Below are 21,980 nucleotides of genomic sequence, written 5' to 3'. Positions count from 1 at the left end.
CATACATGGAGTATTTGTGATTTTGTTTTTTTTTTTTTGTTTTTTTTTTCGAGACAGGGTTTCTCTGTAGCTTTGGAACTTATCCTGAAACTACGTCTATAGACCAGGGTGGCCCTTGAACTCACAGAGATCTGCCTGCCTCTGCCTCCTGAGTGCTGAAATTAAAGTTATGTGCCACCACCACCCAGCTATGAATTTGGTTTTTAAAAACAGGGTCTCACTGTTATTTCAGGCTGGCTAAAATATAACTCACTTCATAGCCCAGGCTGACTCAGACCTCTCAGAGCTCTGCCTACATTAGTCTCTCAAGTGCTGGAATTACAAGCGTGAGCCATACATAGTAGCTGATTTTTGATGATTGACTTTTTTGAAGTTTGTCATATAGTTAAAAGGAATTTAATTCAATCAGAGGAATGAAAAAGTCCTTCATATTTTTTTTTCTTGTCTCAAGAATTTTTTTTGAAAACTCTCCTTTGGTGTTTACTAGTTTGAAATGGCACTTCCTAAAAAAAAAAAAAAAAGCGTTTGTGTATGTGCATGTGTATGTATTGATGTGCATGCACCGTAGATGACTAGGAGGGCCTAGTCCGCTGTGCAGCACTGGTCCTGGGTACGTGCTGCTGGATAGTATAAGAAGCAAATCATGGACAGCAAGCCAGTAAGCAGCACTCCTCGGTGGTCGCTGCTTCCATTTTTGCTTCCAGGGTCTTGTCTTTCTTGAATTCCTGCCCTGATTTCCTTTGACCATGGACTATGATGTGGAAGTACAAGCTGAAATAAATCCTTTCTTACAAAACTGCATTGGGTTATGGTGTTTTATCACAGCAATAACCAAGATAATCCTAACTAAGACAATTAAGTGCTATTAGTATTCTGTTTCTTGTCACCCTAAATCAAACATAATGACAAAATAGTAAAAATTAATATGACTAGTGAGCATTTTTCTTCTTGGATGAATTCTATTTTAAAGTTAATGTTTCTGAATTAGTAGTTTGAAATATAAATATTTATGGTAGTATAAAAGAATTTTAGCAATCTGAGTTTTACTAAAAATGATAAAATATTATTATATTTGGAAATATCTTATTAATCTGTATTTTCTGTTTTGCATTTGAAAGGTTGCTCTTGAATCGAGACCCATCTTTTAAATCTGAGTTCTGTCTTCATTCTGGTGAAAATGGAATGTGGAAAGGTGAGAAACCTTTTACTAGATATTGTCAGTGTTCCAAGTATTATCATTCTGTTAACTCTTTATTTTATGTTATTCTTCTTCATTAATGTCGCACAACTTCTTACATAGATTTATGACAGATCCTAAGATCCCTTAAGATCTGGAATGGGAATAGCAGTGGGAACTGTAGCTTCCAGGGGCCATGTAGGACTCCTAGAAAAGGTGCAAAGCATTGGAGTGGACCTGGACTGCTCTCCTCATCATCTTATAATCTCTAGCTTCACTCTAAAACCTATTTTTAAAAGGTTGTAAGAGTACAAAATAACATTTAAAAATTTTCCATGGTTTATTATTTATTTTTAAAGCTTAGAACACAGTGTTAGGAATTTTCCTAATACAAGCTCTCTGCCTATGCAAATTCCCAGTCAAGCCAAATCAAAACAAACCAAAATTAAGAAATATCCAGGTTTAATGGGATTCCTGAACCAGGAGGCCACGAACTTGACCAGGAGGAAGGAAAAGGAACCATGTGATCCTCTTTTGGGAGTTTACTTAAATACTCTGTGGGAGTGGTCCTGATCCCCCCAGCGAGGGGTCAGGACCTGGCATGCTGGGATTTGGAGTCCAGACCAATACAACTGTCAGGCCTGGGGGCTAGGATAGATTCGAAGGGCTGGGGTCTGTCCTCCCAACTTAACACACAGAGTAATGAATTCCTTTATGGCATTTTCATACATATATGTTATTAAAGTTCTTATTTAATCCCCCATCACTAAGACACACGTGTATGTGTGTGTACAGATATGCATGTGTTTGAGTATACATGCCTATGTATGTGCATGTATTTGGAAGGACAACTTCATGTGTCATCTCTCAGGCATACACCTTTTTTTCCTGGAACTTATCAAGTTACACTGCTTGTCACCAGGGAATCCTCCTGCTGAGACTCGTGTGTCCCAGCATGTGGTCTGTTTTAGAGAAAGTTCCATGGGCTGCTGAGAAGAATGTGTATTCTTTAGTGTTAAGTGTCCTGTAAATACCTGTTAGGTCTGTTTGAGTTATGATGTGATTTAACTACAGAGTTCTATTTAGTTTTTTTCCCAAATTACCCGTCACTGGTGAGGGTCGGAGTACTGAATCGCCACTCTCACTGTGCTGTAACCGATCTGTGGCCTTGAGCCTAATAGGGTTTCTTTTATGAATTGAGTGATCCTGCTTGGTGCATATATGTTTAGGGTTCTGATATCCTGCTGTTTTCCTTGTAATGAGTATAGAGTGTCTCTCCCATCTTTTCTTTTTTAAAAAAAATCTTATTGATTTTTATTGAGCTCTACATTTTTCTCTGCTCCCCTCCCTGCCTCTCCCCTCACCTTCAACCCTCTCCCAAGATTCCCATGCACCCAATTTACTCAGGAGATCTTGTCTTTTTCTACTTCCCATGTAGATTAGATCTATGTATGTCTCTTTTAGGGTCCTCATTGTTGTCTAGGTTCTCAGGGATTGTGATTTGTAGGCTGATTTTGTTTTCTTTATGTTTGAAAACCACTTATGAGTAAGTACATGTGATAATTGTTTTTCTTTGTCTGGGTTACCTCACTCAAAAAGATGTTTTCTAGCTCCATCCATTTGCCTGCAAAATTCAGGACAGGCACCAAAGCTAGAGAGAAACCTTGTCTTGAAAACAACAACAACAACAAAAAACAAAAATTTATTAGATCTTGTTTTCTGATCTAATCTGTTAGTCTTTGTGTGTTAGGGGATTGAGACCGTTGATATTAAGCGTTACTGACGTTTGTTACCACCCTTGTTAAACCACTTTGATTCCGTGTTCTGGAAATGTTGTTTCCTGTGTCTTCCTGAGCATGCTCTACGATCTTCAGATCTAAGCATTCCTTTCTGTATCCTATGGTGGTCATAGTTTTTTTAAAATCTGGAAAGTTTTTATTTTCCTTCCACTATGACCAGAAGTTTTTCTGGGTTATATTTGTGCTCTTTAATAACTTGTAGAACATTGGTCCAATTCCTTCAGGCTTTCAGTCTCCATTGAAAAATCAGTTGTTAATTCTGATGGGCCTGTCTTTCTATGGGACCTGAGCTTCCTCTCTTGGTGCTTTCAGTATCTTTTCTTTGTTCTGTCACTTAGTGGTTTTTTTTAAAAGATTTATTTATTTATTTATTATGTATGTATGTATACCTGCACACCAGAAGAACTCACCAAATGTAAGCTACCATTTGGTTGTTGGGAATCGAACCCAGGTCTTCTGGAAGAGCACCCAGTGCTCTTAGCCTCTGAGCCATCTCTCCAGCCCCCACTTAGTGTTTTGATATGGTGTGGGGAGTGTGTTTCCTGGTTCTGTTAGGTATTCTGTATGCCCCTTGGACTTCAATGGGCATTTCTTTTCCTTATAGTAAGGAAGTTTATGTTTTGTTGAAAATATTTTCTGTGCATTTGATCTCAGCCCCTTATTTCATTTTTCTTTTTCTATTATTCATAGATTTGGTCTTTTTTATAGTGTTCCTGACTTCCTGCAAGTTTCATTCTCAGATGGATTGTGTGTGTCTGTCTGTCTGTGTAATTCAGCATTCTCTCCAATCCAGTTCCTTTACTTGTCTTCAAGACCTGATTTTCTCTCTTCTGTTTGATCTGATGTATCCAGTGAATCTTTACTCTTTAATTTTTGTTTGAATTTCCTAATTTTTTATTTCAAGTTTTGTTTTATTTTGGCTTTTCTTTTTTGTTTTTTAAATTTCATTTTCATATATTGAGTTGATTTTGTTATTCATCTATTTATGTTTTCTTTCCAGCATTTATTTGATCTGCTTATTATTGCTATTTTGAAATCATTTTCTTGTATGTCATCTAAGTCACTTTTCTTTGGGTACATTACTATGTGAGAATCATTTTTGGAGGAGACCTATATTTTTGTTTATTCGTACTTTTGCATTTGCAATGGGAATTAGGTCATTGGTAATGTTTCTTGGTATGAGAATCTAGTTTCTCTGTTTACTGAGTGTTGGAGGTATGTTTCCTCTTGCCCCCAACTTTTCAGATGTTTGATCAACTGTATGGGCCTTGGGGTCTTAGGGATGCCTTTAGGCAATTCATTGTTAATGATCAATGGGGTATCAGAAGTAGACCCAGTCCAGGTTGAGCTAAGGAAGGTTTCTAAGCAGGATCAGACTTGATTCCCACAGCTAGTCTTCAGGAGCCTGGGGGAGGTGTTTAAAGCTTTTCCTCAGGCAGCCTGTGATGGATCCCTCCATTTTGAGAAAACTTATACCTGCTGAGGACTTTCTTTCTGTGTTGTTTTTTTAAAAAATCATGATTCTATTTCCTTTAATTTTTCCTGCAAATACCAAAATTTGATTTTTATTTATGAATTCATGACATTGCATTGTGTATGCATCGCATTTTCTTCATCTCTTGACATGGAGGCTGTTTCTGCTCCTGGCTGTTGTTAGTAGGGCAGAGGTAAGTATGGATGTGTAAGTAACTCTGCTTTGTTGACATAGAGTCCTTTGAGTATATGCTTAGGAGTGCGATAGTTGTGTCATATAGTAGTTCTATGTTTATTTGTTTGTTTGTTTTACGAGATAGGGTTTCTCTGTAGCTTTGGATCCTGTCCTGGAACTCGCTCTGTAGACCAGGCTGGCCTCAAACTCACATAACTCCACCTGCCTCTGCCTCCTGAGTGCTGGGATTAAAGGCATACACCACCACTGCCCGGCTTCTACTTTTATTTTTTAAGGAACATCCATGGTGACTAAAAGTTTACATTACCACCAGTAGTGTATAAGGGTTCCTTTTTTTCAGATTCTCACCAGTATTTGACACTTGCTTTCTTGATGATATTATTACAACTAGGGTGAGATAGAACTCAGCAGTTTTAATTTGCATGTCTATGACAGCTAAAGATGTTGAACATTTTTTCAAATATTTATTGGCTCTCTATGTTTGTTCTATTGAGAATTGTCTTATCCAGTTCATCAGTACTTTTTTGTTTGTTTGTTTGTTTTTTGTTTTTTTGAGACAGGGCCTCACTGTGTAGCTCTGGCTATCTTGGAACTCATTCTGTAAACCAGGCTGGCTGAAATCTAGTAACAGAAATCCACCTGCCTCTCCCTCCTAAGTCCTGAGTTTAAAGGCATCTGTCACCATATCTAATTAGATGATTTTTCTTGGTGTTTGAATATACTTTATATACTCTAGATATCAGTCCTATATCTGATATGTGACAGAGATGTTTTTCCTAGTCTCTAGGTGGTCTTCACATGATGGTCATTGTTTCCTTTGATTTTCAGAAGCTTTTTATTTTCATGTAATCTTGTTTGACTATTTTTGAGATTATTTCTTGTGCTGTTTGTGTCCTTTATAGACAAATCACTTCTTATGCCTATATCTTGAAGTATTTTTTTTCTAGAAATTTCAGCTTTAGGTCCTACATTGAGATATTTAATCAGTTTTGAAGTGAGTTTTTACACAGGCTGAGTGATAGGCTGTGGTATCTCTTTTTTAAACTTCATTTATTTGTGCCTCTGTGTGTCTTTGTGTGTATATATACATATGCCCATATATATTGGAGGATAGCCTTGGATCTCATTTATGAAATGCTGTCTGCATTTCAGACTGGATCTCTCATTAGCCTGGATCTCACTTACTGGCTAAACTGGCTGTCTAGTAAGCCCAGAGATCATCTTGTCTCTACCTCTGCAATGCTGGGATTATAAGCATGTGCCATTACACTCAGCATTTTGACAAGTGTTTTAGGGCCAAACTCAAGTCCGTGTGCTTTTGGAGTGAATAAGTACTCTACTAGCTGAGCTGTATCTCTAGCCTGCTTTCATTTTTCTATGCTTAATATAGGTAGAGTATTTTTGCATATGGAAAAAAGAAGAGTTCTAATTTTATTTTTTCAAGTAGCAAACTAATTGTCCCAATATGATTTACTGAGTATTCCATTTTATTCTGTTTAAAACACTATGATCCTGATCTATTACATTAATTTATAAATTGCTGTGTGTGTGTCAGAGGACAACTGTGAGAGCTGGTTCTCCCTTCCACCATGTGTGCCCTAGGGGTTGAACTTCGGTGGTCTACCTTGGCAGGATACAATTTTACCCACTAAGCCATCTTACTGTGGGCTATGATATATTAAATTTCTATGTGCATGTATGCAAATTAATATGTGTGATTATTTCTGTGTCATTAATATATTAGTATATTAAGATCTCAGTGCATTTGTGAGAAATCATGTAATTACTTCTGAGGCAGCTTTTTATGTTGAATGACAAGGTGTGTCTTATCTTGGGCTGCTTTAACAAAATGACAAAAAGCTCTTTATCCATCAAGACATTTCCCCAGTTCTAGGATATAAAATTTTCTATACATACTCATTGCATTCCTTCAACCCGAGGCCAAGAAATAATCAAGCATTGTTATGTTCAGTGCAGCATGACCACTTACTAAGAAATAATAATCACTATTGACATATGAAAGTCACAGTTAAGAAGCCATGATACATAATCTTTTGGACTGTGAACCCAGGCCTCACTTATGCTAAACATTTACTTTGCCATTTAGTAATATATAACATTAGTCCCTTGTGAAATGATATTTTACCATATTTATAAAATTCTTAATTCATCTAAAAGTGGAATAATAAAATTAGTGCAAGTGATTGATTAATTATATTTCATTACAGGCATGCCTTCTCCTGAGATCAAGCTTGGGCTCAAATTCCTTTCCAGAAAGGACTCAGAAGAGCAAAAGAATAAAAATAAGGTGATGCCGACTCTTAGTGAGGACCTGGTGTTGCAGGTACGTTGATGTTATTTGAACATATACCTGTCAAAAGCTGGGGCTGCTAGCTAAGAAATTACTAATTATAAGGTTTTGTTGTCTATTACTGTTTGTTTCTCTTCCTTTGTTCAGTTATACCTTTAAAAAGCAATCATTCAATTTCTTTGTTGCAAATTTGATGAAGGACACTGATTTTAGGACAGGTAATTTCAAATATTTCCCTTTTTATTCTACCAGTTTTCTTTTTCAGTGGAGATAAGGTAGTAAAATAACAGAGGTTAGACATAGGATATAATAATTATGATTTTCATTTCGATTTTGTATCAGTTCATTTTAAAGTTTGTGAAGGAAATACCAGTCTATGTGGTGTAATTTGAGATAAGCAGCGATAAAGACCCATTGTTGTCTTGTATATGTGTGTGTGTGTGTGCAGATAGACTATTGCAAAGCTATTGGGGAAAGTATGGGATGATTTAGTTAGCACTTTGGCTTGATTAAGTGAGCCAGCCAGGGATACCTAGCTACAAAGTCTTAAAGAATTGAAAAGCTACATATAAGATCTTACTTTGTAGTACAGGTTTGCCTGGGACTCGCTAAGTAGCTCAGGTTGGCCTTGAATTTGGAAGTCTTTCTGCCTCTTTTTTCCCTCCCTCCCTCCCTCCCTCCCTCCCTCCCTCCCTCCCTCCCTCTCTCCCTCCCTTTTTTTCTTTTTAAAGCAAAACAGGCTTATTGGAACAACTTGAACCAAGCACATGTGTATTGTCCAGGCACGGATAGCTGACGGTGAGAGAAGGAGCACCGCATGGAGGGTCTCTGAAGTCTGGGTGGTTATTAAGGTCTTTTTACTTGGAGTTGAAGTGGGCTAGCTTTAGATTCCTAAAAGACATCTCTTCCACACAGGGCAGGAATTTTTATCTTAGATGGTCAGCCTGGGTCTATCATGGCACCATTTTGCCTAATGGAACTGTTAATGGGCGTTAACAGACCTAGAGATTACTCATTGCAGGGAGTTTTTGCTCTCAAAGAACAGTGAGCCAACACACACATTTCTCACTGCTGGGAAAATACCTGACCTGTGCAGTTTAAGAAAGAAGGGTTTATTCTGGCTTACCGCTAATGAGATCCTTACAACATGGTGGGGAAGCTGCCTCTGCCTCTTAAGTGCTGGGACTGCAAATAGGAGCTACCTCACCTGACTCTCTCTCTCTCTCTCTCTCTCTCTCTCTCTCTCTCTCTCTCTCTCTCTCTCTCTCTCTCTCCTTTTTAATCTATATCCCTGTGCATGCTGAGTAACTGTCATTGAGCTGTATCCACATCCTCAGTATTTAAATGTGTGCACTTGAGTAAAGATGTCTGTGTTCTCCATATTATCTATGGGCTGCATCAAAAAGCCTGGTTTGAAGAAAGATGTCTACTTTTCCCAGAAAGAGAGAATGGTTCAGTTGACTGTCTTTGGACTTTATCAACACTGTTAGTTCCTTTATTTTAATTAATTGATTGATTATGTAATATGTGTATTTGTGGGCACATGCAAATTTGTTTTTGTTTGTTGGTTCTAACACATCATCTGCATTGTCAGCTCTCCTAGTTTCTCTGCTATGTCATTAATTCTTTAGGTCTCAAGCCCAACAATTTGCACTGCAGATTTGGACATAATTTCTATAATCATGGGTTTCAACTCTTTACAATAAACTATTTATTTATTTATTTGTCCTTTGGGGTCTGTTTTTCTGAGTGACCCTAACTAATTGCAGTGGGTAGCATCAATCTCATAATCCTTTTCTTGGTCATTTGTAAAAGATGCTTGCTTGATAAGAAATGATTATTCAGTCCTGCAGTTATTACCAGCAGGGCAGGTCTCCACATCTCCTCTTTGAAATACAGCTCAGTATTCAAGCAGTATGAATCCAAATTGAAGGCTTCCTCCTTCCGCTTTAAAAAACTGTTTCTTTAGTTTATGTGTAAATATGTATACAGAGGCCAGAACTGGAGTTGAAGGGGGCTGTGAGCCATAATGTGGGTGATGGAAATGGAACTGGTCCTCTGCAAGAACAGCAAGTGCTTCTTCTTCTGAGCAGTCTCTCCAGTCCATCCTCCTTCCTCTTTTATGCATACATGGAGGTGGAATCGGCTAACTTGAATCCCAAAAGGAATGTAGAAAGGGCACTGAATAGATCAACGCTTGCTTGATAACATTTAATCAAAAGGAATTAGCAAGGTCAAGGAGAGGAATTTTTTTCCTTTTCTTTTCTCTTCCTTTTTCCTCTTTTCTCTCATCCCTTCTTTTGCCTTTTTTTCCTTCTCTTTCTTTCTTTTGTCTTTTTAAGCTCCAGTGAGCAGGTAGCAAGCAACCTTTCCTACCATCTGCCGCTTTGAGGTAAAAATGCTGAGATGCCCAAGTACGGGGTGAGTTTTCAAAGCTCAGGGCACAGGGAACACTTCGACTCTACTGGGATGATCACTAATACTATTGGTGTCCCTTTACTGATTCAGGAGCTCATTCTGATTTAATTCTTACAGTTCTGGAGTTGTCCTTGCAGAACTTTTGGTGGTTTAGAAGTATTTCTGGGAAGTAGTGTGATTGAAACAGGGCTTAGGACTTGGCCCAACTTGAGCCAAGAAAGTTCTAATTCAATCACTTTGTGTTTAAGTTATTCTTAAATACTAATAAGTGAAATGTCAAGCAACTCTTTCAGCATTTGTTAGTACTGAAGTAATGTATAGATGGTACTTTATGTATTATCTATATGACAGCCCCTAATGAGCAGTCATGTGTATATGTAGAATAATTTAATATTTTTAAATTGTATAAACAAAACTAGGCTCCTTAGTCCAAGAGAAGTATGTGTTAAGGAAATGTTATCAATAATTTATAAGTAAAACACTAGATATTTGTTATGAGTAATATGCTTTAGTGCATGTGAAAGTAGTTTATGTTAGATACTAAGTTTTCATAGAGAACCAAGGTGTTTGTTCTGATTTTATTTTTGTTTGTTTGTTTTTCCTGGCTTCTTTGCCAATCTCAGTAATCCATCTGAAGAGCTGAAGAGAGTGATAACACAATAAAGAGTAATTTCTTTAAAGACATAAACAGATTTGGTTCTTTTTAGATCCTCCAAATTGATTCAGTTAGCCTAATCTCTCACATCGTACTTTCAAAAAATAAAATAGTAAGACACCTATATAGTTTAATGTCTGGTCAAAATATGAAGATGTAGGAGCTAGAAAAAAATGTAGTCATGTATATAAAAGAGATAGATAGCAATTCAGGTCTTTTATGAAAAAAGACGATGAAAGTGTGTTCTTCAGTTTATTAACTGATCAATGAGTAACACCAGCCACCATTGTATTAGTGTCTTTAGCTCTTGAGTGGAATTGTGTCTTGTGGAGAAGGAAATGAAGGAAACAACTAGCTGTCTTTGTAATTACTTCATGTGAAAATGATCATGAGTAGTTGCCCTCCACAGGAAAGTTCACTGGCCTTTTATGAAGATAAGTGAAATGGCCAAGATAGTCATTTGATTGAATTGTTTTGTGGAGATGCAGATATATTGTTACATAAACCTTAATCTAGTTTCTGCAGGCCCATCAGGGACGCTATTTCTCTGGCCTGTGTGGAGGCCCAGCATTCTAAACTACTCAAAACATAAGTGCTCATCCAAATTGGGCTGGCATCTGGCGTACAACCAGCACGAGGAAGGGGGGCTCACCTTAACCCATGCTGAAGAGATAAGCAGGATACTGAATTATTTTAATGAAATACTATACTTTTCCTTCTCAGAATTTGCACTTCCTGGTACGGCCCCTGTGAGCTTCCATGTAGTTTGTCTGAGTCTGTCTGACTCAGAACAGTGTAACTTTACTTCTGTCTTTTTCTCTCAGCCCCTAAGTATGCTTTATTTATTTGTTTGTGTTAAGTTTAAATCCCAGTTAATGGAGATCTGCGACCACTGATGTAATAAGCCAATCCACCTGAATTAATAAATCCAAGTTTATTCTGAGCACAGCATTCCTAGGTGACCCTAGGAAAAGTTGAGGAGACCACCAGGGGAAACCATGAGGTGGGGGCTTCTTATGCCCTGTGGGGGTCGAGCCACCAATGGTGGGCCTTCTGGAAGGGGGTAGTGTTACGGGAGGTCCTCCCACTCCTCCAGCCTATCGCCGCTGAGATACCAGCCCCTTGGGGTGTGGTCTCTCTCCCTTTAAAAAAGCGGCCACTTCCCTCTCCTCACTCTCTTCACTTCCTGCTCCGCCGGTGACTTGACTTCCTTCCTGGTTACGCAGAGGGCTGACAGTGATCTGTAAGTTTTTTCCCCTTTAAATAAATACCACCCTATTAATCATAATTCCAAACTGGTGTGGCATTGTTTGTGACTTACGCCTTCAGGGTAGGGGTTTGGGGATGGGAGGATTGGGGGGAAGGGTGTGGAGTGATGCCCCCTGAAGATGGAGCTCTCACCTGAACATTCCAGACTCATGGATGCCAGGAGCTGGGGTGACGCCTCCACCCAAACATTCCGGACTCTTTGGATATTTGGCTACCAGGGGCTATGGTGAACCCTTCACCCAGACAGTTGTTTGTTTGTTTTTGTGCTCTAAGCTCTCTTGTTCCTCTAAAAGTTCCTTTTATGCTGTGTGGGTGACCTCTATGCCAACTTATTTAAAACATGACTCTAACCCCCCCTCCCATGCTCTGGTCAGCTGCTGAGATTTACAGCTTGTCTACCCTAGGGTTTTTCTTTTAAATGCTAATAATTTTTTTCAAGTTTCCATTTGAGTCATTCTTAAATTATTTTATTAATGAGACTAAGAACTACAAGAAGGGACTCTAATTTACTCAATAGCAGTGCCTAGACGTATGTAGGTCTATTCTTAGTAAACTGATTCTGGAGTGAGGCTAGTTTCGTTTTATAACCTTTGAGTCTCTGAGTTTTATAAAGCCTGCGTAGAAGGATATACATATACATGGGACATGGGTGGGTAACTCCCATGTCTGTAGACTCCATAATCAGTGAATAGAATGAACATTAATTGGAGAAGATGAGGTGATTTATTTTCAAATTTTGAAATATTTATATTATTTGAAGTAATAGATGGTCATAGGACAAGGGAGAAAAGATTTTATTTTGATCCCCTTTGGCTAGCTATAGTATGCTTATAATTGTATTTGTTATCTCAAAAAAATTTTAAGGTATTTTGTTGTTGTTGTTTTGTTTTTCAAGACACGGTTTTTCTGTAGCATTGGAGCCTGTCCTGGAACTAGCTCTGTAGATCAGGCTGGCCTTGAACTCACAGAGATCCGCTGATCTCTGCCTCCTGAGTGTTGGGATTAAAGACATATGCCACCACCACCTGGCTTATTTCACTTTATTTTTAAATTACAATGGTGTAGGAGGGTCTTCTATGTGTTTCTTTCATTGGTTGAATAAAAAAACTACCTTGGCCTTTTAATAGGGCAGAACATAGGTAGGTGGAGTAGACTAAACTGAATGCTGGGAAGAAGGACAGAGTGACAGACGCCATGAAGTTCCTGCCTGAGATTGACTCTGGTTAGGCTCTTTCCCAGTAAGCCACGACCTCGTGGTGTTATACAGATTATTAGAAATGGGTTGAATCAAGATGTGAGAGTTAGCCAATAATAGGCTAGAGATAATGGGCCAGACAGTAATTTAATTAATACAGTTTCTGTGTGGTTATTTCGGGGGTTAAGCTAGCCGGGTGGCCGGGACGACAAAGCAGGCCTGCTCCTCATATAACATTATAATACTACATAATTTCCTCCCTTCCCTGAGGAGGACTGTTTATCCTTCTTTCAGCATTCCTCAGTTGCCTATAGTTCTTTGTCAATGGTGAGGCACCATGACATTTTCCCTTTCCATGCTATGCATCTATTGGTGTATTTCTTTGGGTCTTCTTTAGACACCAGTATTGTTGAGGTATCATAAGTGAAGCATTCCTACCATCTAGGAGATATAATCTCACAGCAGCTTTCCTGGTCCTCTGGCTCTTACAGTCTTTCTGCTATCTCTTCTGTGATGTTCCCCAAGCCTTAGGTGCAAGAGCTGTGTTGTAGGTGTGTGGATTGTGACTGAGCACCCCACTGTCATTTGTTTCTCTATATTTTAATCAATTGTGCTTTCTGTGTTGGTCTTCTTTGGTTGCAAAGAGAAGTTTCTTTGAAGAGGGTTGGAAGTTACACTTTTTTATGGTTATAAGGATAGATATTTAGAATGCAGTTAGGAATTAGGCTGGTTTTATAGAGTGGTAGTACTAGGTTCTCTTCTAAGATCTATGACCTCACTAGCCATAGGTGGTTGACTAGGTTTTCACTGTCAGGCATGTTTTCTTTCCTGTTATGTGGCCTTAAGTTCAGTTAGAGAGCTGTTGGTTACCACTGGAACTTCAGGGCCACTGTTGCACCCCTAGGCCTTCCTGTTATGCTGGTTGTCATTGTAGTTCATAAGCATTGCACTAGGTAAGACTGTTGGTTGCTTCCTACCTTGGAAGCTTCCATTGCCCCTCCTGATACTATGCAAACTTGTCCTTAGGGAAGAGGCTTTTAGGTCAGATTCAGTTTAGATCCTCCAGGTCTTATGTCTGAAGTACATGGTGTCTTCAGCAATAGGAACTTACTGCCAGCCCCTCGGAGACAACCAAGGGCAGCAGTAATAGTCTCTATATATAGTTGTGAAAGTCTCTTGAACTCCCCTGACCAACAACTCCAAAGAAGATTTCCTGTGCCTGGTCTTGGAGTTTTTGTTAGATAGTTTGTGGGTTTTGGGCAGAGTATTATCAGCCCAAGTAGCAGAACTTTAGCTTGATATGCACTGAACATTAATTGGAGACTCTCATATACCATGATTTATATGTGTTTGTGTGCTTTTTCTAAAAAAATAGGATTGTATTGTTCTGTTGTTAAAATGTTTGTATATTAAGGCCAGTGCTTTATTCTCAGAAAGCTATAACTATAGATCATAGAAATAGGTAGGGGACTCCCAGAGCAATTTTTTAAAAAATATTTTTTTGACGATGACACCATATTTAAGGCAAGGTTCTTTTGAAAGTGAGCAAGGCAAATATACTGTGAAACCTTAAACTGAAAAATTATATCAGTGAATTTTATCTTTTTTTGAACAGAATGCAGTAGCTTCAGTTTTTTTGGTCTGATATGAGAATAAAAGAAACTGCTGATCATTTAATGTACAGAAGGAGGCATATAAGGGAGATTCTGAAGGAAGAAAATATAAGGAGAAATGATATAACTATATTAAGATCTCAAAAAGAAAAAATGAGGAGCTAAGAAACACTTAAGAATTCTCTGGAATGCTTCACTTTTGATTTGCTTCATTATTATTCCTTAGTTTGGAAAATAAAACCTACTCTTTTCCCCCCTTAGGATCCTCAAGATGAAGCAACACAAAATCAAGTTCTGTTACAGTTAAGTACAATGACTTATGGCTTCTTTATATTATAGGGTATTTATTTTGTTACTGTTTGGAGAGCTGAATCTGTTTTTATAGGACTTAAAATTATATATTCTGGAATGTTAGTGGGGTAAATAATAGATTGTTTTATAAGCATTCAAGATAAATTTAATTTAATATGAAAACTTAGAGTAAAATAACTTTTTTCTGTCTGCTAATTGTATTTAAAAAGTGAATTTATAACATAGCATAAAGGAAGATCTTGTAGAGTCTTTGGTGTAACAAAACTTTATATTCCTACGGTTCTTGAAAAACAATGGTTCTCAAAACACAGCTTGCAAACTCCCTGGTAGTTCCTGAGATTCTCTTAAGAGCTATTTTATTAATAATATTAACATATTTGACTCTTTCCGTGGGGTTTACATTTGCACCAACAGTAACCAAGGAACCAAGGCAGCCGTGGCAGATGGTACTTGTAATCATTTTGTTTTTAACTGCTGTGGGCTAATTGTAAAAAGGAAATGATGTTAATTTTACTGAAGAATGTGTTTAAGGAATATAGGTAGGAAAGGAAGGGGTAAGGAGTTTGGGGAGACATCTCTTCTGGGAAGAGACCTTCCAGTGTGGCTGCTTTGAGGCAACAGACATTCTTTTGTACATTGCTCTTCATTTTCTCTGCCCTCCAGTGGCCCTGGAATTTGGTGTAGATGAAATTCATATCAGTGTGATGGTAGAGTTTTATGGACATTGTTTGATTAAGATAGCAGGTCTGGACCAATCAGAACATCAGGCCTTGCCCCCAACTCAGGAAGACATCTGCTGCTCAGGTGTAGGTAACATCAATCAAAAGAACAGGTACAGGTCACACCAATCAGATCAGAGACCCTCTGATGCAACAAAGGCCAAGATCTACTAGAAGACCAGCCCCCAGCTTGTACAGAGACTCCCTATTAGTTCAGAGGTCATATGGGCCACCAGAAATCCGTGTCACAAAGACCAGAGAGGAAAGAGAAACCAAGGAACAAGATACCCATACAACAAAGACAGTTCAGAAATCAGCACCTAGACCTATAACCATCCTAAACCCAGATGTCTAAACACCAGTGTAAAACTACAGTCAACAACAACCAGGGCAATATGACACCACCAGAGCCCAGCTATTCTAAGACAGCAAGACCTGAAGAAAGCAACCTTACAGACAACTACCATGGGAGCCCCTTCTGCTCCTTCAGCAAATAGCCTTTAAAATACCAGTCAACTTGGGTTTAGTCTCTTATACTAGAAATGCAGCTGTAAAGCCTGCACTCGCTCTCTTGCTTCCTGCTCTCACTTCCAGCTGCTAGACTCTGTTCCTATTCCCCATTCGTGCAGAGGACTGTGATCTAGGACAGTGATCTGTGAGTCTCCTTTTATAAATAACCCTTTATTATACAAATTCTGAACTAGTGTGGGATTATTTTGTAACTTTCGCCATCATATGGTGCCTGAACATGGGGACCAGACCACACTTTTTGGGATTGATCTGCCAGCTGCATGGTACATTGGGCACTGACTCCCGCCCACTACTCTAGTTGGCCCTCAGACACAGCAGGCTACTGCTTAGCACTCCTTGGCTCACTCCCCCATGCTACCTCTCTGTGTGTTACACACCAGCCCACACACTGCTGCCTGTGATCCCCACAGTGTACACAGTCTGCAACTCATATTGACGAAAAACTTTGGTTTTTTTTTTACTCCCTTGAGCCCCAACTCTCAGAATTGTTTGATCAACTTAATAACTGCTCTTAATTTATTAGATAAAGCATATTTTTTAGTACCTAAGTAAGCAACATGTGTTGTTTGCTGCTGCTAGCATCTCTCAGCCACATGGCTGCAACTGCGATACCTGCTGGCCCATAACGATTATTACACCTACTCCAATTCATTGTAGTTACTTTATGACAGGTAAGACCTGACAAACTACAAAAAAAAATGACTTATAGCATCCAGGAATTCAGTAATTATTTTGCTTGTACTGTGGAAGGTGTTGTGCAAGACTTACACTATTTTCCTTCCCTTTATTTGATTCTAGGAATTAGCTTTGCTTTCAAGATTATCTCATTAAAAAAAATGGTTCAATATTATGGAGAGGGATAGCATCAGTTTGACAAAATTATCTGAAAGAATTTGTGCTGTTGAATCTACCTATCAAAATCTGTTGTAAAGTTATGATATGTCCAAGGATAAGACATTATCTTAAATGTACAAGTTTCATACCTTAGAACAGAACACTGGACAGGAGATTCAGACTTTTAAAAAGCCAGTAGAAAAAGATTTGAAAATATTGAGGAATTTATTGAAATTGATGAGCAGAGACAGGAGGTACAAGGACAGGATTTAGCCTCATCAGTATGTGCCAGACCCCTAGATGACTTACATGGAGTTTCAAGTGCATATCTGGTAATTTCCTCAGAAAAACCATCTGGCACAAAATACCCTAAGGTAGTCAAAGAATATGCATGGGAACCAATACATATGAGTGATTTAAAAGAAATAAAGCAAGCAATAGTTTCTTATGGGCTACATTTACCTTTTGTCAGGGAAATGGTGAAAACGTGGGCTTCAAGTACTAAGCTACCTCACACGATTGGCTTGGCAAGGGTCATTACTCTGATCCTCAGGAACAGACTCACTATGACGAATGCACCTTGTCCCTATGCAGCACAGCAGCTTTAAATGCTTGGGACAGGATTCAAAGACTGAGTCATATATTAGAGTTAAACAGGGCCAGAGAGAACCCTTTACTGACTTCTTACAAAGATTAACTAAGGCTGTACAATTAGGAGTGACAGACCCTGAAACTAGATGTATACTAATTGAATTCTTGGCTTTTGAAAATGCCAACTTAGAATGTAAGAAGATCTTGGGTCTGTAAAGGTCAGATCAACACCCATAGATGAATGGATCTTGCATACAATGAATGTTCAAACATTTGACTATAATACTGAAGCTTGGGTAGGAGATGCAATTTCCAATGGTATGAGGAGACAACAAAATGCCAAATGTTTTAATTGTGGAAGAATAGAGCATTTAAGAAGGGACAGTAGACAATGAATTCCTAGGAATAATGTCTCCTCTAGGAATGACAAGAATAGGAGGACTTAGCCTTCTGGTATATGTAGGAGGTATAGCAAAGGCTAGCGTTGGACTAATGAATCTAGGTCAAAAAGAGACAGACAAGGCAACCCGATACCACCAGGAAACTCTTTGGGGTGCCTCTCGCAGGCCCTGATGTCAAACAAGGCCCAGTCATTCCCAGTCACTATGGACAACATGTCTCACCAGGAAAATTAAACAGTCCAGTGCCTACTGTAAAAAACCATACTGTTCTGGATGATGGAATAGACCTGGGGGATGAGTCAAAAATTCCAGTAGGAAATAGGAAATGTATATTTTAGCAGACTTCTATAAATGATCAAAGACCAAAGCTAAGAGTGCATAGAAGTGACACTGTAATTGAGGGATTACTAGACACAGGTGCAGATATGACTATCATTACTCCAGAATCTTGGCATCCAGATTAGCCTCTTCAAGTTGCAGATACTCAATTCCTAGGAATTAGAACCCTATTTCAAGTAAAACAAAGCACGAGGTGGGTCGAATGCATAGGGCCAGAAGAACAGAAAGGAAGGCTGAGGCCATATGTAACTAATATTGCAGTGAATTTATGGGACTGTGACATATTGCAGCAATGGAATACCCAGGTTAACATTCCTGCAGTCGCCAAAACTCATGTTTCTGGGAAGGATATTATATAATATTATAAATAAAGGTCACCAGCCATTCAGGCTGTACAAGAGCACAAAGCAGTTAGCAAACCTTCAGAGGTACTAACAGCCTTGCCTTTAAAATGGTTAACTGAGAAACCCATATGGGTTAAAAAAATGGCCTTTAATGGAAGACAAACTGCAGGCTTTAGAGCAGCTGGTACAGGAGCAATTAGATGCTCACCATATTGAAGAATCAGCCCACCCTTGGAATTCTCCTGTATTAGTTGTTAAAAATAAATCTGGAAAATGGAGAATGGTGACAGATCCAAGAGCTATCAAGAAGGTTATCCAACCTATTGGCCCTCTACAGTCTGGAATTCCTCTGCCTTCTCTATTATCAAAAGGATGGCCTCTCAAAGTTATTAATTTAAAGGGTTATTTCTTCATTTATACCTTTACAAGGAAAGGATCAAGAAAATTTGCTTTCACAGTGCATAGTTATAATAATTCTCAGTCTAGTAGGAGTTACCAATGGACTATCTTCCAACGGGGCATGCTCAGTAGTCCCACCCTGTGCTAAATCAGCTGTTGGAAATAACATGTAAGCAGTTTCCTAAGTCTATAATCTACCATTAAATGGATGACATTTTGTTTTTTGACTCAAATTCAGATACTTTAGAAAGAATGTTTGAAGAAGTGAAAAAAGTTTTACCTAAATGGGGATTACAAATTGCTCCAGAAAAAAATACAAAGAGGAGATTCTGTCAGTTACCTAGGTTACAAAATAGGTTTTCAGAAAATTAGAACACAAAAGGCACAAATTTGGAGAGACCAATTGTGATCTCTTAATGACTTTCAAAAATTGTTAGGAGATATTTCCAGTCAACGACTGGCTGTTGGGATAACACTTGACCTCATAGTTCATTTAAACAAGACCTTTGATGGTGACAAAGACTTAAATAGTCTCAGAGAATTAACAGCTGAAGTGGAAAAAGAATTGATGGTCATTTAAGAGAAACTATAGGAGGCACATGTAGATAGAGTAAATCCAAATCTTAATTGTATTCTAGTCATATTGCTTTCCAGAACTTCCCCTACAGGAATTTTAATGCAGAGAGAAGATATTATCTTAGAATGGATCTTTTTTATCACATAAACCAAGTTAAAAAAATTAAAACTTATGTGAAAAAGTCTTTGAATCAATTATAAAAGGAAAATTGAGATTTCATCAGCTAGCAGGAATAGACCCAGCAGAGATTATAGTTTCTTTTACTGCTGGTGAAATTAAAAAATTAAGAGAAGGCAATGAATCTTGGCAAAGAGCTTGTGCTAATTTTATGAGAGAAATTAATAGCAATTATCCCGAAAGTGATAGAATTAACCTCATAAAGAGAACACCTTAAATTCTTCCCTGAATTGTACGTGATGTACCAATAACTGGAGCCCATACATTTTATACAGATGCAAATAAATCAGGAAAGGCAGGTTACAGATCAGAAGAATTAAATAAGGTGAAACAAAGCTCTTATAATTCTGTCCAAAAGGCAGAATTATATGTTATTCTCATGGTACTAAAGGATTTTAAAGAACCTTTTAATATAGTTACTGACTAGTAGTATGCAGAAAGAATTGTCTGGCATATTGAAACTGCTGAGTTTATACCAGATGATACAGAATTGACTTCATTATTCATTCAGGTTCAAGATATAATCAGGACTAGGCTTTGTCCCATATATATAACATACATCCAATCCCATATGGGTCTGCCAGGTCCTCTAGCACAAGGTAATGCAGAAATTGATCGATTATTGATTGGAAGTGTGCTAAAGGCATCACGATTTCATAAGAAACATCGTATCAATAGAAAATGTTTAAAGAGATTTCTATTACATGGCAACAAGCTAAGGAGATTACAAAGAGATGTTGTACTTGCTTTTTCTATAGTCAAACACCATTACCAGCAGGGAGTACCCCAAAGGGTACTCAAATGAATGAGATCTGGCAGATGGATGTGTTCCACTTTACAGAATTTGGAAAATTAAAATTAAAACATGTACACCATACCATTGACACTTATTCAGGTTTTCAGTGGGCAACTGCCTTGAACTCAGAAAAGGCTGATTTAGTAACCACACATTTATTAGAAGTTATGGCCATCATGGGTATACCTGCACAAATAAAGACAGATAATTATCCAGCATATGTGTCTGTTAAATCCATTTGAGTCATAACATCTGTTAGTTTCTTTATTTCTCTGTTAATTTTTTGTCTGACAGATGTCTAGTGGTGAGAATGGGGTGTTGAAAGTCTCCCACTATTAGTGTGTGATTAGGGTTTAATGTGTGATTTAAGCTTTAGTAGTGCTTCTTTTACATACGAGGGTACCTTTGTATTTGGGGCATAAACATTCAGTATTAAGATTTCTTCTTGATGGATTTTTTTTCCTGTGACTAATATGAAATCTCCTTTGTTTCTTGTGATTGATTTTAGTTTGAAGTCTATTTTATTACTTATTAGGATAGCTATACCAGCTTGTTTCTTAAGTCCATTTAATTGGAAAAATTTTTCTCAACCCTTTACTCTGAGGCAATGTCTGTCTTTGAGGTTGAGGAATGTTTCTTATATGCAGCAGAAGAATGGATTCTGTTATCATATTCAATCTCTTATCCAATCTGTGTCTTTTCATAGGTGAGTTGAGTCCATTTATATTAAGGGATATTAATGACCAGTGATTACTAGTTCCTGTTATTTTAGTTTTCATTGTTGATGATGTTATTATATGTACTTTTTCCTTTCTGTGGGATTTGCTGCTGTGAGATCATCTAGTGTCTGCAGTAGGAAGGCCGCTTGTTGGTTCCGGCCACTTAGCCCTGAAATAATCTCATAGAAACTGTATTAATTAAATCACTACTTGGTCCATTAGCTCTAGCTTCATATTGAATAACTCCTAAATCTTAATTTAACCCATCTCCATTAATCTGTGCATCACCACAAGATCGTGGCCTACCAGCAAAATTTCAGCGCATCTGTCTCTGGTGGTGGCTCCATAGCTTCTCTCTGACTCTGCCTTCTCTCTCCCAGCATTCAGCTTAATTTTCTCTGCCTACCTAAATTCTGCCCTGCTTTAGGTCCAAAGCAGTTTCTTTATTCATTAATGGTAATCACAGCATACAAAGTCTGTATCAATTGTCTGTGTTTTGTGGATGTAGCTAACTTCCTTGGGTTGGAGTTTTCCTTCTAGTACTTTGTATAGGGCTGGGTTTTTGGCTAGGTATTGGTTAAATCTGTTTCTGTCATGGAATATCTTTTTTTTTTGTATATCTGTGGTGATTGAAAGTTTTGCTGGGTATAGTAGTCTGGGCTGGCATCTGTGGTTACTTAATGTCTGCATAATGCTTGACCAGGACCTTCTGGCTTTCGTTGTTTCTTGAGAAGTCAGGTATGATTCTGCTAGGTCTGCTTTTATATCTTACTTAGCCTTTTTCCTTTGCAACTCTTAATATCCCTTCTTTATTCTGTATATTTAGTGTTTTGGTTATTATGTGGCAAGTGGACTTTTTGGTGTCTGTTTGGTGTTTTGTAAGCTTCTTGTATCTTTATATCCATATCTTTCTTTAGGTTGGGAAAGTTTTCTTCTATGATTTTGTTAAATTATTTTCTGTGCTTTTGAGTTGGACTTCTCCTTCTTCTATCCCTATTATTAAGTTTGGTCTTTTCATGGTGTCCCATATTTCCTGGATATTTTGTGTTAAGTTTTGCTAGATTTAATGTTTTCTTTTACTGATGAGTCTATTTCCTATATTGTATCATCAATGCTTGAGATTATCTCTTCCATC

The 21,980-nt window shown here is 38.0% G+C and overlaps 1 protein-coding gene across 1 annotated transcript in view; it reads left to right on the top strand.

The window, feature by feature from the left end:
• The window catches only part of Ankrd31 (ankyrin repeat domain 31), a 152,703-nt gene that overhangs the window by 7,854 nt on the left and 122,869 nt on the right, over positions 1-21,980 (top strand). The window contains exons 2-4 of the mRNA XM_075976264.1: positions 1,119-1,192; positions 6,874-6,989; positions 14,368-14,408. Coding sequence (XP_075832379.1) covers positions 1,119-1,192; positions 6,874-6,989; positions 14,368-14,408 — 231 coding nt within the window. The remainder of the gene's footprint in view (positions 1-1,118; positions 1,193-6,873; positions 6,990-14,367; positions 14,409-21,980) is intronic.

This window comes from Microtus pennsylvanicus, chromosome 6 (genome assembly GCF_037038515.1).
Source record: "Microtus pennsylvanicus isolate mMicPen1 chromosome 6, mMicPen1.hap1, whole genome shotgun sequence".
Taxonomy (NCBI): domain Eukaryota; kingdom Metazoa; phylum Chordata; class Mammalia; order Rodentia; family Cricetidae; genus Microtus; species Microtus pennsylvanicus.
This window is presented reverse-complemented; position numbering and strand designations above follow the sequence as displayed.